Source organism: Brugia malayi (assembly GCF_000002995.4).
Source record: "Brugia malayi strain FR3 genome assembly, contig: Bm_v4_Chr2_contig_001, whole genome shotgun sequence".
NCBI classification, from domain to species: domain Eukaryota; kingdom Metazoa; phylum Nematoda; class Chromadorea; order Rhabditida; family Onchocercidae; genus Brugia; species Brugia malayi.
This window is the reverse complement of record NW_025062476.1, coordinates 6,577,763-6,592,919: the sequence shown is the minus strand read 5'-3', so window position 1 is coordinate 6,592,919 and position 15,157 is coordinate 6,577,763. Positions and strand designations below refer to the sequence as shown.

Here is a 15,157-nt window from a genome sequence, read left to right as displayed (position 1 = left end):
TTATGGGCGGTAAATGAATGAAGAACAGTAGAAGGAGAAGGTTGGATGAGATAGCTGGTCGAACTAATTAATTTAACGTACGTGTATTGTGGTGAGTTTGTACGGTTGATTGAGTAAATAAATGAATAAAGTAGTGAAATAAATTGAATGATTCAGCAGTTGAACAGGTCAAAAGTCCTAGAGATCTTGTTTAGTAACAAATGAATTAAATTGAATTCATTAAAGGAAAAGAAGTAGTATGGAAAACTATTCGAATTAATCTTGAAACAAAGGCATTAACTAGTTCTAGTTAACAAAGCTTAAGTCAAGAATCCCTACATTCTGCGTTATTATCTTATAAGTGTATGTAATATGTGACGCCGATTCTGCAGTTAAACTAATTTCAAGAAGTCGAAGAGACATGGAAATATAACCGACCAGTTTGATATTAGTAATTTCATTTTGACTTAAAGTTTTTTTTTTGGTTTTAAATGAATTTTTCTTACTTTTCTAATTTTTTTGACTACTAAAAAGGTTGCGAAAGTAATGAACTGTCTGTTCTCATATATTTGGTTATTATAAATGTTTAACAAATAATTTACCACGACGGATTGTTCCTCATTTCAGGATCAGCTAATTATTTGGCTGAATCAGCTGGCATATGGAAGCAAGTCTTCATTTTCTGGCTTCCGGATCTTGTTTGGTGTTTTGTCCCACTAGCTGCTATGATGCATTTATGGAGTGAATTGATCAGTCCCAATACATAATTGTAAATGTGTTCTTAAGTCCATTGATTGAATTCCGAATTTCAAAATACCTTATCACGATGATGTGTTCTTATTGTCTCGTTTAATTAGTTAGCATTGCTTTGCTACTAACTTTGTAATAGCTGTTAATAAATACTCTTAAAATAATTATAGTAATTGACCATTGGTAATAATTGTCGAATATTTCCTTACACTGAATCTTTGCACATATTTGTTACCTTCCTTTCCCATTTATGCCTATTATTTTTAACTTATAACATACTGGTGTGATGCAACTCTATCCATTTCTCATTTACCTTTTATAATTTCGCTATTTCGTTTATTCCTATTTGCAGTCATATTAGTAACTTCTCCAAGAATGAGTGACATTATCAATTAATACCTCCTAGTTATTTATTTATCTATTTATTTGCTCATTTTTATTTATTATTATAATTATTGCTCTCTGAGTGGTCAAATTTTCCTGTTTGATTGTCAACAGAACTGCAAGAATAATTTTCGCAATTTTCATGATTGCGATACTGCTATCAGCATCAAAATCTCATGCAAGCAACAACCTATTTCCCCGTACCTACAACCTATTTCTTATCATTGAGCACCATCATATTGTGTTTTCTGCTCAGCAGATTTTTTAAATTATCAGATTTCAAGTAAGCTTAACAAATTTTATTCAAAAATGTTCGCATGAATAATAAAAGCAGTTTCAATATCTCGAGAAGCAATGAGAAGAGCTGAATCTTTGAATTACAGGAGGTTTGGGAGTCGAAACTTTATTAAGCTTACTTGAAAAAAAAAAAAATCGAAGTCGAAATAACTTCACATTTGGGTGACTGAAAAAGAAGTAAAAATAGGTCCAGTATTTATTGTATGACTGTCCCATACACTTTTCGTTGCGCATTTATGAATTGATTAATGTCACTTTTTTTTATTTTTTATTTAGGAGACGATAGCACCGCTGCTTTTCTAAAATTAGAATCAAATGTTTTTCAGAACAGAGATCACAGCGAGCAATATATTCAAAAAGCCTTCTTTTATGTAACTGTGAAAACAATGTCACTACAATTAAAGCTAGGCAGATTAATGATAACGATGACAAATGTTAAAAATTAGTGACAAAAAAATGTCAAAAAGAGAATGATGAATCAATATGCTGCTTTATTTTTAATTCTTTCGTATTTTCACAGTTGACATGCGCTTCTCGAGTTGAATGATACATATGCTTTAATGAGTCTGCATCTATGGTCAAAACAAATAGTATTTCTCCAATAATCTCAAATATATAACTTTGAATTTTGAAAATGACACATGAATTAATAAGTGGTGCTATTTCTAAAAACATTTCATAGTGGTACCACTAATTAATTTACCACAGAGCTACGAGCATTTAACTAGCAAGTTAAAGGCCAATGATTTGGCTTCTTGATAAAGATGTATAGTTTCAGATGACCATCGCTGGTCAAGTTAGCAATATGTTTAAGCAATTAGCTCCGAGTTCATGTCTTCTTTTCTAATATTTGTAAGATTTTTTCTAGTAATTAATTATCGAACATCGTACAAAATGAAACTCAAACTTAACTTTTTACAATTTTGAAAAATGCAATTATTCATTATCATTCTTCCGACAATTACATTTATTCCTTACACAAAACTCAAAAATTTTGTTAAAGGGAAACAATCTATATGAATAGATATATACACCAGCGATCATATGCCTACACTTAACTGACCACTTGTTCACTGGAATGATAACTAATTATATTAGTTATCATTCCAGTGAAATGATAACTAATTATATATATTAGTTATCACTGGAATGATAACTAATTATATACTAATTATATATATACTGTTGTTGTAAACAATGAAAATGTATGGGAAACAGTTTCATACAATTAATAATCATGATTATCAGTTGTTAATTCAACTTGAAACTTGACCCTTTTTTTTTAGAAATTTCAATAAAACTCTTTGTAATAGTGAAGTGAGCACTTGTACCGTAATACACCATATAAAATTAAGTGATTTTGTAAGGGCATCCTTTAGGTAAAGAATTTAAAATTTATGTTCAAGTTTTTTTTCAGCAAAATGGGATCTTACAATGATGTATTTCACAATAAAATTAAGTCAAATTATTGAGTACTAAGATACAAACTAAATCGAAAAAGCGTAGATGATTCAGCATTGATCGCCATGAAATTGCCAAATCTGAAGCATTCGGTGTTTGACCGGAAATATACATTAAAATGCTTACTTGGTACATCTCTGAAATTTTGTCTTGGACTATAAAAAGCCTGTGAATTTCGAGTTTCTTTCAGTTGGAAGAGCACTCTCAAAAAGCAGGAACCAATTGAAGCAATTTTTCATACAGAAACTTATTCATTCTTTTAACTTAATAAAACTGCGAAGTCAGCTTATTCGAAATCTTCCATTTTTCACTCATCTTAAATTTTGAATACTATTTGTTGCTGCTAATCTTTGTTTTTATTAATTAACTTTTGTTTTTTAGGCACAAATGGAAATGAAACAACTTTGTGCATACTGAATTTAAGTTGGTGAGTTAATAATAAACAACTATAGCAAGTACTCTAATGACAATTTCCAAATCAGTTTTAATTCGCTTAATCTCTCCATAATTCCACCTTTTGCTATAGATTGTTGAGTGAGCACTTTCTTCTTTATTTTTAATGCTTTATTAATTTTTAGTATTATAAATTTCTCACTTGTGTATTTGCATTTTTTTTTTTTTTTTTTGTCTAAATGTTCATTCTAGAACCTTCAAAACTGTGTCAATTAATACATTTGGGTATTTATATAAAATATGGGATAGTAAAGGAATAAAGATAAAACAAATCAAAAAGTTAAATATCAAACTGACATTTTAAACTGGCTGCAACATTCTTATAACAGCACCGAATATGCTGCACAGCTTTTGATTTTTACGCATTTTTTCTGTTAAACCTGAAATGAAAATTCTTTATATATTGTCTTATTGCGCCAAAAGAAGTGAACAGTTTCTTGCAGTTTGACTTTGTGGCGCGAGTAATATATTTTTTGCACGCTTTTCGCTTTTTAAAATTATCGACAGTGAACTGGAATATTCCTTTCTCTATTGATATTCCGAATTTCTTGATATATCATTGATGGCGCTATTGTCAAATCTTTAAATCCACTGGATTATTCGAACATTGGTAACCACATGTAGTAACCACATTTTTTGCAAAACAAGAAACCAAAAACTCTGTACTCAGGTTAATTGATTTTGTATTGCTACTCCACCGTCATAGATATTTACAAACACACTGAAATTTTTCAATAATAATAAGTTATTAAAAACAAACGGCGACTTTGCAATAATATTTTTCGTGCTGTTTCAGTGAATTATTATAACTGAAGAATTTGCCACATTTCATGCACTGAAGTTTAGGTTTATGCTTCTCATAATGCGAACAAAGCCCTTGTGGAAAACGAAATATTTTCCCGCATTTATACCAATTGCATCGATTAACACCTGGCTTATTGTGCTTTTTAATATGTTTTATATATTCGGCTGTTTCCTGGATACTCACATTACAACCAGAAAAGCCACACCTATACTTTTGTCCATCTGAAATGTTCCTGATGTGATATTTTTTTTTACCATCTGCTAATTAAATAATACAATTTGAAAGCTAATGATAGAAATATCATTAATATATAATGAATTCATTGCACCATTAATTAACTAAATAATTGCATGTAGTTTATTATTGTTATTATTATCATTTTTTTGAATATATTTGAAGCAAGAAGCTCAATCTTAATCCTACCTTTGATGAAAGAATCTTGTACAACAGATAATTGTAAATTTGGTACATCATCTTTTCGTCTGTTTACCGCAATTTGCTCGGACTTTGAATCTTCCTTTATAAGGCCTAGGAGGAATATTTTTGTCTATGATGTTTGTTTCACTGAGCCAGAAGAAATAAGCAATTTGTAGCAGTTTGTAGCACATAAATCGAATGGAATCGTTTTGATACAATGAAAGAATATGAAATGTAGGCAATTCCACATTCTTCCGTAGTATTGAAAAGATGCTGGTAATGTAATCAAGAATGTAACGGAATATTCGTTTCTCTTTTAAGTTTGTTGATGCATCATTGATTACTTTACTGTTGCCACTGTCAACACTTTTTAAATCCAACTGTTTGAATCTTTTTACCCTATTCCTTATTATTACATCAGCAGCTACCAAACATTGATTTCCTTATACAGACGAATGATAAGCAACCTCTTTAGTAAAATTAAAAAAGTATGGCAATATGCACTGAATTTTATATTACTGCTCCACTGTTATAACTATTTCTAAGTACATTACATTCTCTAACAAGTAAATAAATGTTAAAAATTTTGTTGAATTCGAAAAACTAACGGGGAGTTCTGCAATAAACTTCTTTGTGCTTTTTCAGTGTCTGAAAACGAGTGAACAAATCGCCACAGTTTTCGCATCGAACTTTAGGTTGATGAATTGCCTTATGAGCGCTAAATGTTGATGAGCAACTGAATATTTTTCCACAACCAGGCAATTTGCACTGATAAAAAAACGGTTTACCGTGCATTTTGATATGTTTTGTATATTCACTTCTTTTCTTCATTTTCACATCACAACTGGGATAAGCACACTTATATTCTGAAATTCTGCTATGATATACCTTTTCAAATTGGCATTCCATTTTATCATTTGCTAATTAATTTATGCAAACTGGGGGTTGATATAGAAATAATAATGCCATAAGATGAATTTATCGAACACACTTCAATTAACTTAAATCACGAAAAATTCTTTAATCGTTCTTATATATATATATATTTAAAGCAAAAAATTTATTCTTGATGGTACCTCTGATAAAAAAATCTTGCACAACAGCTGGTTGTGAATTCCCCTCTGTGACGAGTTCAGTTCCGGTTTTCGATTCTTTATTGCTTATGTGCTCAACTGTCCGCAATTTAATGGAGTCAAACGACTTGGGATCAAGCAAAAACTTATTATGCAATTCATTATCACTTATTTCTGGTAATTCTTCATCGGCATTTCTCCATTCGATGCCATTATCTGGGTCAAGTATTGAATTCAAATCACTATGATCGAGGATATTAAAATTGTCTGAGAAGTACTCACTGCTTCGACAATTCTCCTCAACTACTGAACTTTGACCAGAAGTGCTGTCAACTACGGGATGAAGATTTTCTCTCGCATTGCTATCTGTAGCCATATTTATATCAAGCAATGACAAATCAAAGTTGTCGAGGATTTCTGAGAAGTTCTCACTGTTGTTATTCTCAAATTGAAATATTTGATTTTGACCGGATGTGTCATTTGAGTGGGAAAGGGTAAATTCGTCAGATGAATAACTGGGATAATGGGCAGTTACCGCAATATGACTAATTGCTAATATCGTTGAAACTTCGCTTGAAAGAACAATACAAAGCAGAAGATTGATCCAAATGATGTTTCCCATTGATAAAGTAAAATTAACCTAAAATATGAAATGGAAAATACATTGAGTTACGTAAGCAAAAACTAGCAAAAATGGTCGAATGGAAGTTTTCCGTTTCAGATTGTTGAAGTTAAACGTCTAAAAAGATAAACAGTTTTTACTCTGTACGATTCGCATTATTTCTCACACTTTATTTTCTTTTCCTGAATTAGTGGTTTAGATGAAATTCCACTCTGTGGGCACGCAACTTAAAATATTTCAACTTCAACAATTAATTGTTGCATTTCGACATATGTGCTTAGCTACTGTTACGAGAAAAAATTTCAATTTGATCAAAAAGAAGCAATAAAATATAAAAGTTTGGAATGTGCAAAGGATGTAACACTTTCATGTATGGAAACTAATTAATAAATGGCATTAAAATCATTGACTGAAAAAATATTTAATCCGTGGTATTGTATAGTTAGTCTTCTCTGCGTTCTTTGGTCCAATATAATTATGTTCTGCAATTCAACCTATTGGGACATTCATTTTTTTATAAATAAAGACGAGAAAATTGTCAACTCTATTAATAACTTATTATTATTGAAAAATTTCAGTGTGTTTGTAAATATCTATGACGGTGGAGTAGCAATACAAAATCAATTAACCTGAGTACAGAGTTTTTGGTTTCTTGTTTTGCAAAAAATGTGGTTACTACATGTGGTTACCAATGTTCGAATAATCCAGTGGATTTAAAGATTTGACAATAGCGCCATCAATGATATATCAAGAAATTCGGAATATCAATAGAGAAAGGAATATTCCAGTTCACTGTCGATAATTTTAAAAAGCGAAAAGCGTGCAAAAAATATATTACTCGCGCCACAAAGTCAAACTGCAAGAAACTGTTCACTTCTTTTGGCGCAATAAGACAATATATAAAGAATTTTCATTTCAGGTTTAACAGAAAAAATGCGTAAAAATCAAAAGCTGTGCAGCATATTCGGTGCTGTTATAAGAATGTTGCAGCCAGTTTAAAATGTCAGTTTGATATTTAACTTTTTGATTTGTTTTATCTTTATTCCTTTACTATCCCATATTTTATATAAATACCCAAATGTATTAATTGACACAGTTTTGAAGGTTCTAGAATGAACATTTAGACAAAAAAAAAAAAAAAAAATGCAAATACACAAGTGAGAAATTTATAATACTAAAAATTAATAAAGCATTAAAAATAAAGAAGAAAGTGCTCACTCAACAATCTATAGCAAAAGGTGGAATTATGGAGAGATTAAGCGAATTAAAACTGATTTGGAAATTGTCATTAGAGTACTTGCTATAGTTGTTTATTATTAACTCACCAACTTAAATTCAGTATGCACAAAGTTGTTTCATTTCCATTTGTGCCTAAAAAACAAAAGTTAATTAATAAAAACAAAGATTAGCAGCAACAAATAGTATTCAAATTTTAAGATGAGTGAAAAATGGAAGATTTCGAATAAGCTGACTTCGCAGTTTTATTAAGTTAAAAGAATGAATAAGTTTCTGTATGAAAAATTGCTTCAATTGGTTCCTGCTTTTTGAGAGTGCTCTTCCAACTGAAAGAAACTCGAAATTCACAGGCTTTTTATAGTCCAAGACAAAATTTCAGAGATGTACCAAGTAAGCATTTTAATGTATATTTCCGGTCAAACACCGAATGCTTCAGATTTGGCAATTTCATGGCGATCAATGCTGAATCATCTACGCTTTTTCGATTTAGTTTGTATCTTAGTACTCAATAATTTGACTTAATTTTATTGTGAAATACATCATTGTAAGATCCCATTTTGCTGAAAAAAAACTTGAACATAAATTTTAAATTCTTTACCTAAAGGATGCCCTTACAAAATCACTTAATTTTATATGGTGTATTACGGTACAAGTGCTCACTTCACTATTACAAAGAGTTTTATTGAAATTTCTAAAAAAAAAGGGTCAAGTTTCAAGTTGAATTAACAACTGATAATCATGATTATTAATTGTATGAAACTGTTTCCCATACATTTTCATTGTTTACAACAACAGTATATATATAATTAGTATATAATTAGTTATCATTCCAGTGATAACTAATATATATAATTAGTTATCATTTCACTGGAATGATAACTAATATAATTAGTTATCATTCCAGTGAACAAGTGGTCAGTTAAGTGTAGGCATATGATCGCTGGTGTATATATCTATTCATATAGATTGTTTCCCTTTAACAAAATTTTTGAGTTTTGTGTAAGGAATAAATGTAATTGTCGGAAGAATGATAATGAATAATTGCATTTTTCAAAATTGTAAAAAGTTAAGTTTGAGTTTCATTTTGTACGATGTTCGATAATTAATTACTAGAAAAAATCTTACAAATATTAGAAAAGAAGACATGAACTCGGAGCTAATTGCTTAAACATATTGCTAACTTGACCAGCGATGGTCATCTGAAACTATACATCTTTATCAAGAAGCCAAATCATTGGCCTTTAACTTGCTAGTTAAATGCTCGTAGCTCTGTGGTAAATTAATTAGTGGTACCACTATGAAATGTTTTTAGAAATAGCACCACTTATTAATTCATGTGTCATTTTCAAAATTCAAAGTTATATATTTGAGATTATTGGAGAAATACTATTTGTTTTGACCATAGATGCAGACTCATTAAAGCATATGTATCATTCAACTCGAGAAGCGCATGTCAACTGTGAAAATACGAAAGAATTAAAAATAAAGCAGCATATTGATTCATCATTCTCTTTTTGACATTTTTTTGTCACTAATTTTTAACATTTGTCATCGTTATCATTAATCTGCCTAGCTTTAATTGTAGTGACATTGTTTTCACAGTTACATAAAAGAAGGCTTTTTGAATATATTGCTCGCTGTGATCTCTGTTCTGAAAAACATTTGATTCTAATTTTAGAAAAGCAGCGGTGCTATCGTCTCCTAAATAAAAAATAAAAAAAAGTGACATTAATCAATTCATAAATGCGCAACGAAAAGTGTATGGGACAGTCATACAATAAATACTGGACCTATTTTTACTTCTTTTTCAGTCACCCAAATGTGAAGTTATTTCGACTTCGATTTTTTTTTTTTCAAGTAAGCTTAATAAAGTTTCGACTCCCAAACCTCCTGTAATTCAAAGATTCAGCTCTTCTCATTGCTTCTCGAGATATTGAAACTGCTTTTATTATTCATGCGAACATTTTTGAATAAAATTTGTTAAGCTTACTTGAAATCTGATAATTTAAAAAATCTGCTGAGCAGAAAACACAATATGATGGTGCTCAATGATAAGAAATAGGTTGTAGGTACGGGGAAATAGGTTGTTGCTTGCATGAGATTTTGATGCTGATAGCAGTATCGCAATCATGAAAATTGCGAAAATTATTCTTGCAGTTCTGTTGACAATCAAACAGGAAAATTTGACCACTCAGAGAGCAATAATTATAATAATAAATAAAAATGAGCAAATAAATAGATAAATAAATAACTAGGAGGTATTAATTGATAATGTCACTCATTCTTGGAGAAGTTACTAATATGACTGCAAATAGGAATAAACGAAATAGCGAAATTATAAAAGGTAAATGAGAAATGGATAGAGTTGCATCACACCAGTATGTTATAAGTTAAAAATAATAGGCATAAATGGGAAAGGAAGGTAACAAATATGTGCAAAGATTCAGTGTAAGGAAATATTCGACAATTATTACCAATGGTCAATTACTATAATTATTTTAAGAGTATTTATTAACAGCTATTACAAAGTTAGTAGCAAAGCAATGCTAACTAATTAAACGAGACAATAAGAACACATCATCGTGATAAGGTATTTTGAAATTCGGAATTCAATCAATGGACTTAAGAACACATTTACAATTATGTATTGGGACTGATCAATTCACTCCATAAATGCATCATAGCAGCTAGTGGGACAAAACACCAAACAAGATCCGGAAGCCAGAAAATGAAGACTTGCTTCCATATGCCAGCTGATTCAGCCAAATAATTAGCTGATCCTGAAATGAGGAACAATCCGTCGTGGTAAATTATTTGTTAAACATTTATAATAACCAAATATATGAGAACAGACAGTTCATTACTTTCGCAACCTTTTTAGTAGTCAAAAAAATTAGAAAAGTAAGAAAAATTCATTTAAAACCAAAAAAAAAAAAAAATCTTCAAGTCAAAATGAAATTACTAATATCAAACTGGTCGGTTATATTTCCATGTCTCTTCGACTTCTTGAAATTAGTTTAACTGCAGAATCGGCGTCACATATTACATACACTTATAAGATAATAACGCAGAATGTAGGGATTCTTGACTTAAGCTTTGTTAACTAGAACTAGTTAATGCCTTTGTTTCAAGATTAATTCGAATAGTTTTCCATACTACTTCTTTTCCTTTAATGAATTCAATTTAATTCATTTGTTACTAAACAAGATCTCTAGGACTTTTGACCTGTTCAACTGCTGAATCATTCAATTTATTTCACTACTTTATTCATTTATTTACTCAATCAACCGTACAAACTCACCACAATACACGTACTTTACTAATTAAAAATTCATTTACGTGGAATGCATAAAATATCCCTTTAAAGGTGCTTCAATCCTCATGATCATTTATTTAACTTTTCAGCAAAAGCAGAAATGTGAGTGTTATATTCCTTCTTATTCCGTATGTACACTGGTTTCATAAATGAGCCCAGTTGACGGCCTGAACAATTTGGTAGCTTTCTTGGAATAGCGAAACTTTAGTTAGGCTTTTTTTTTTGTGTGTGTGTGTGTGTGTCTGTTAAAGTTTGCAAATTTCTCTCACCGATAACAATGAGTTGTGAATATACGAAATTTGATTTTAGGTAGCAAAACTACTCTCAAATATAAAAACGACTTTAATATGGAAGTGAAAGTTTGATTGACAGAATGTGAAATCCTTAATAGAACTTATTCAGTATAGACTGTCCACTGAAGATTTGATATACAAAAGTCATCAACTTACCGTCGTTGAAATGTTTATTAAACGAAATCAGAAAACTTTTTTCATTTAATTCAATGATAGATTAAGTAGTGATTAAGTGACAGTCATCATTTGACAACAATTTGTCCTGTCTTTTTTTCAAGCCATTACTTTGATAAGTGACAAAGCAAAGCTTTTAATAAAATTGGCTAAAAATTTTATGTCAAACTACAATCAGTTTTGTAAGAAAATATTGAATTCACGAAACAAGAATACTGCATCAAATAAATAATTTTCAAATAAGATCTTCCGCATTGTTCGTTGATAACCCTAAATATATTTGATCGCTGTTAAGATTATTTTAGGACCTAAGAAATAATTTAGACATCTAAGCTTCGAGAAAGTAAAGGAAGTTGAATTACTAAATACGATGGTATAGTTTACCATAATTGCATTGAGGGAAGTGATAAACAACGTATTTATTTGAACATTTTGATTTGCTCGGAAAGTGTTTGTTGATAGAGGAAGTAGAGAAATGCATTTAAGAGATAAAATGGAAAAGAACAAAAATTCTGCAAAGTATCATTTAATATTTTCATCGGTATTGATCAGACTGAAACTGATTGTATGGTTGATTTGAAATTTAAAAAATAAAGCAAAAACAGTCAGTTGAACGTTAAGATGTTATTTGAATTACAAATAGAAGTAATACATAATAAATTATTTGAATAATAAATAAGAATATATATCTAAAATAGCTTATAGATTAATTCTTCTTATTGAAATTGTGCACAATTAGGCATAATCATTTGAACGAAATGCTACATTTAATAATGGATGAGCCATCTTTTTACTTAAAATTACCTCTGAAAAAAAAAAGATAAATCTGATTGATTAGGAGAGACATATATAATATCAATCAATATGATTGATTGATATTATATATGTCAATCATATTGACTAGCTCGAAAGATGAGAAGGAAAAAACAAACCTTGGGGCGGTGCGATAAACATTGTCATGTAAAGAAGAGTTTTCCAGAAAACAAATGCACTTGTCAGGAAAGCAGTTAATTTGGCTTGACGAGGGTAGTGTCGACACTAAAAAATAAAACTCTTCTATTTCTACTTCCAATATTTCAACTTCGTGAATTACCAAGAATAAAAATCAAGAGTATTTTTAAGTGTTTGTGAAAGCAATCTAAAAAATGTTTTTTAAAAAGTCTTGTGAAGAGCCTGCCACAGCCAATATTCATCCTGAAAATCATTCACAGAAAGTTTAAAGTTAAAAGCTGAACAAATTGAAAGGAGACTATAAGAGCAAAAATGAGGCAAAATTCAGTAACATTAAATTTATCATCTGTAAATTCCTATTGAAATTAAATTTTCACTAAAGTAGTAATGAATCGTAAAACATTTTTTGGTAAATCAATCTCTACAATTTGTCTGTTTAAAGCTGTTTAAAGAACATTTTCAATAAATTCAACATCATTCTTTGAACTTTACTTATCGTGAACTTTCATCTTCATTCAAAAATTAGCTTGGATATTAGAAAAAAAAAAAAAAAAAACTTTTCTAATCAGTAATCTTTCTGAGTTAATTTTTTCCATACTTCATAAAAAGTAAACCCGGAAAAAAACAAATAATGGCAAAAAATATGAAGAACAGAAAGGTTGAGGTTTATAGCTTCTTTTTTTTATGAAAATGAAATTTTAAACTTTGTTTTCTAATTTTGCGGCGAGAAGTTTTGTATTATTTTGGACTATTTTGGTTGGAAAAAAAAAATAATTACTCGTTACCTAACAAGTTATCTATTGAGTGGTAGGAATAGTATCAGAATATTTATTATATATTGCAAATGGTTGAACTAACTGGAAGTTTAATATGTTTTACAGAGTGCTACGTGAAGTCACATCTAAACTTTTAAATGAATAAGGTTCACCAGATAGAGCGCAGCAATATTTAAGATTATCTCGATGACCATCAGACGTCCAGTAGCCATTGTAACAATATCATTCGTTGTGGCATATCTTAGATCAACGTCACTATAGATATTCCCTGTAGAATCAAATTACGTGTTTTACAACTAATGCAGATCTTTCTTTTTGGAAGTACGGAAGGGAATCGTTATCCGACAAGACGATTTGGCTGATGTTAGAGGCGTAAATAGAATCATTCATGTTAATGTTCGGAATGCATTCTCATACCTTTCCTCAAACATTCATTCCGGTCTTGATTTTAACAGTAATCAGAAAACTGAAGACTGGGTTAGTTTAAAAATCCTCGTGGCTTTTTAAATTTAAGTCAACGACCTCTATTTCATTGCTACGACATTGCAGAAGTTCAATGAAATCTTCACTTTTCTAATTTTTCGCAGAAAGAATTATTTGTAGATAGCTTGCCTTATCACTGCAGATGTCATATAATCAATTTATCTGAGCAACAATGAAATTGAATGCTTAGAAAAAAAAAAAAAAAACCACTTTTTTCGTGACCATTAATAGAGCATATGAAAATATATGAATTACGTTTTTATAAAAAATGTAACCTTCCATATGAATTAAAATCATGAGATCAGTGGTTATTTAAGTTACCATTATGTATGGAATGGTTGCTTTGCATGCTGATTTTTTATGAAAAATATGTAAACATAAATTCCTTCTCAATTTTTAAATTTGTCGGAAGAGACTAATGGGTTCTTTCCTTTTTATTAATTACATATATGTGTTCCTGTGAATAAATGGAGGAGAGACGAACATAATTCATAGAAGATTCCCAGTGTATTACCCCGAAGGGTATGTGGACGAAGCATGGTATAAGCAACGTCCAGGCTACATATCAGTGTTGAAAGCTTAAGCCAGATTTGGATCCATCTTGGCATTGATAAATTACGTCGATTGCAGTGATCGTTTTGCATACTGATTATCCTGGTAATTCAAATCCTTCCAGAGAATTAAGTAAGGTAAATTTTACCTAAAATATTTAAAATGCGATTAGAACTGACAATTAGGATTATATTATTTTCCTGGAAAAGTTACAGCCAGTGGTAGTCAATAATTCTGGTAGTCAATAATTCAAAGGTGATTCAGAAATTTTATTGCAAAATAATAATTATTGGAGAGAGACGATTCAGGAAGGATAAAAGATAGAGTTTCAATTTTCATTTCATAATTTATTTCAATCAATTCATGGATCGAAAAAAACTGGGAAGAGAAGGAAAGCTAAAATCAATAAAGAAACGTCTAGTCAACTTTTATATTTCTGCATTTCCTCTTATACGACGGATTTCAGCAAGGAAAGCCATTTTTTAGAGCAGAGGTACAAAAAAGTGCAGTTGAAATGTTGAGATGAAGATATGATTAAACAGAAGAGAAAAAATAAGTAATCTTAAAATTTTTAGATTCTTTAAAAATTTTCAACTCATTAAAAAAAAAAAAAAAAAAACCAAAATTCATTTAAGAAATCTTTCACAAGCGTTTAAAGTTAAACTGAGTGATTAAATCTTCTCGCTTTTAATGATAAGCAATTTCTGGATTTGACTTGAGGACTAGTCTAGGTAACTTGACATTGCATTGTTTTGTAACAGCTCAATTATGGTACCTACGAATAAGGGAATTGTAAATTAGTCATTTATTCTCTCACGAAAGACAACTTTCGGAAAATGATCAGCATGAGAAATCAGTTGATTTCAAAAAATATCGAGTCAATGGAATGTGATTCGTTCCTCGATATTATGAGAACAGCATTGATTCGGTGGATGACAAAGGTGAGAAATGAGGTCAAATGACAATTACTGCAGTGCCGATATTTCGTCGAATTTTAACACAGTGATTGGCAGCAAAAATTTCTTCCGTTCGAAGATATGAGAATGATGAAAACCCAGAGAGAATGAGAGAGAGAAAGGGAGAGAGAGAGAGAGAGAGAAAGAGATAACGACAATAGCACACGGAAATACTGCAT

At 30.2% G+C, this 15,157-nt stretch overlaps 2 protein-coding genes across 3 annotated transcripts; both read right to left on the bottom strand.

The window, feature by feature from the left end:
* Positions 1–3,990: 3,990 nt before the first annotated feature.
* Positions 3,991–5,995, bottom strand: Bm10437 (Uncharacterized protein; the record flags this gene model as incomplete). The annotated part of the gene is made up of 5 exons (XM_001899978.2): positions 3,991–4,045; positions 4,236–4,350; positions 4,553–4,657; positions 5,155–5,412; positions 5,623–5,995. The coding sequence occupies 5 exons, from the start codon at positions 5,993–5,995 to the stop codon at positions 3,991–3,993; spliced, it is 906 nt and encodes a 301-aa protein (XP_001900013.2).
* A 4,122-nt stretch (positions 5,996–10,117) lies between these two features.
* On the bottom strand, positions 10,118–14,114 carry Bm6441 (Uncharacterized protein; the record flags this gene model as incomplete). Of its 2 annotated transcripts, XM_043078673.1 has the most annotated exons (4): positions 10,118–10,257; positions 12,193–12,298; positions 13,140–13,255; positions 13,955–14,114. In XM_043078673.1, the coding sequence occupies 4 exons, from the start codon at positions 14,112–14,114 to the stop codon at positions 10,118–10,120; spliced, it is 522 nt and encodes a 173-aa protein (XP_042934607.1). The 2 variants fall into 2 exon arrangements, with proteins under 2 accessions (XP_042934607.1, XP_042934608.1); XM_043078674.1 differs by lacking the exon at positions 13,955–14,114 and having other exon boundaries at positions 13,140–13,199.
* Positions 14,115–15,157: the final 1,043 nt, after the last annotated feature.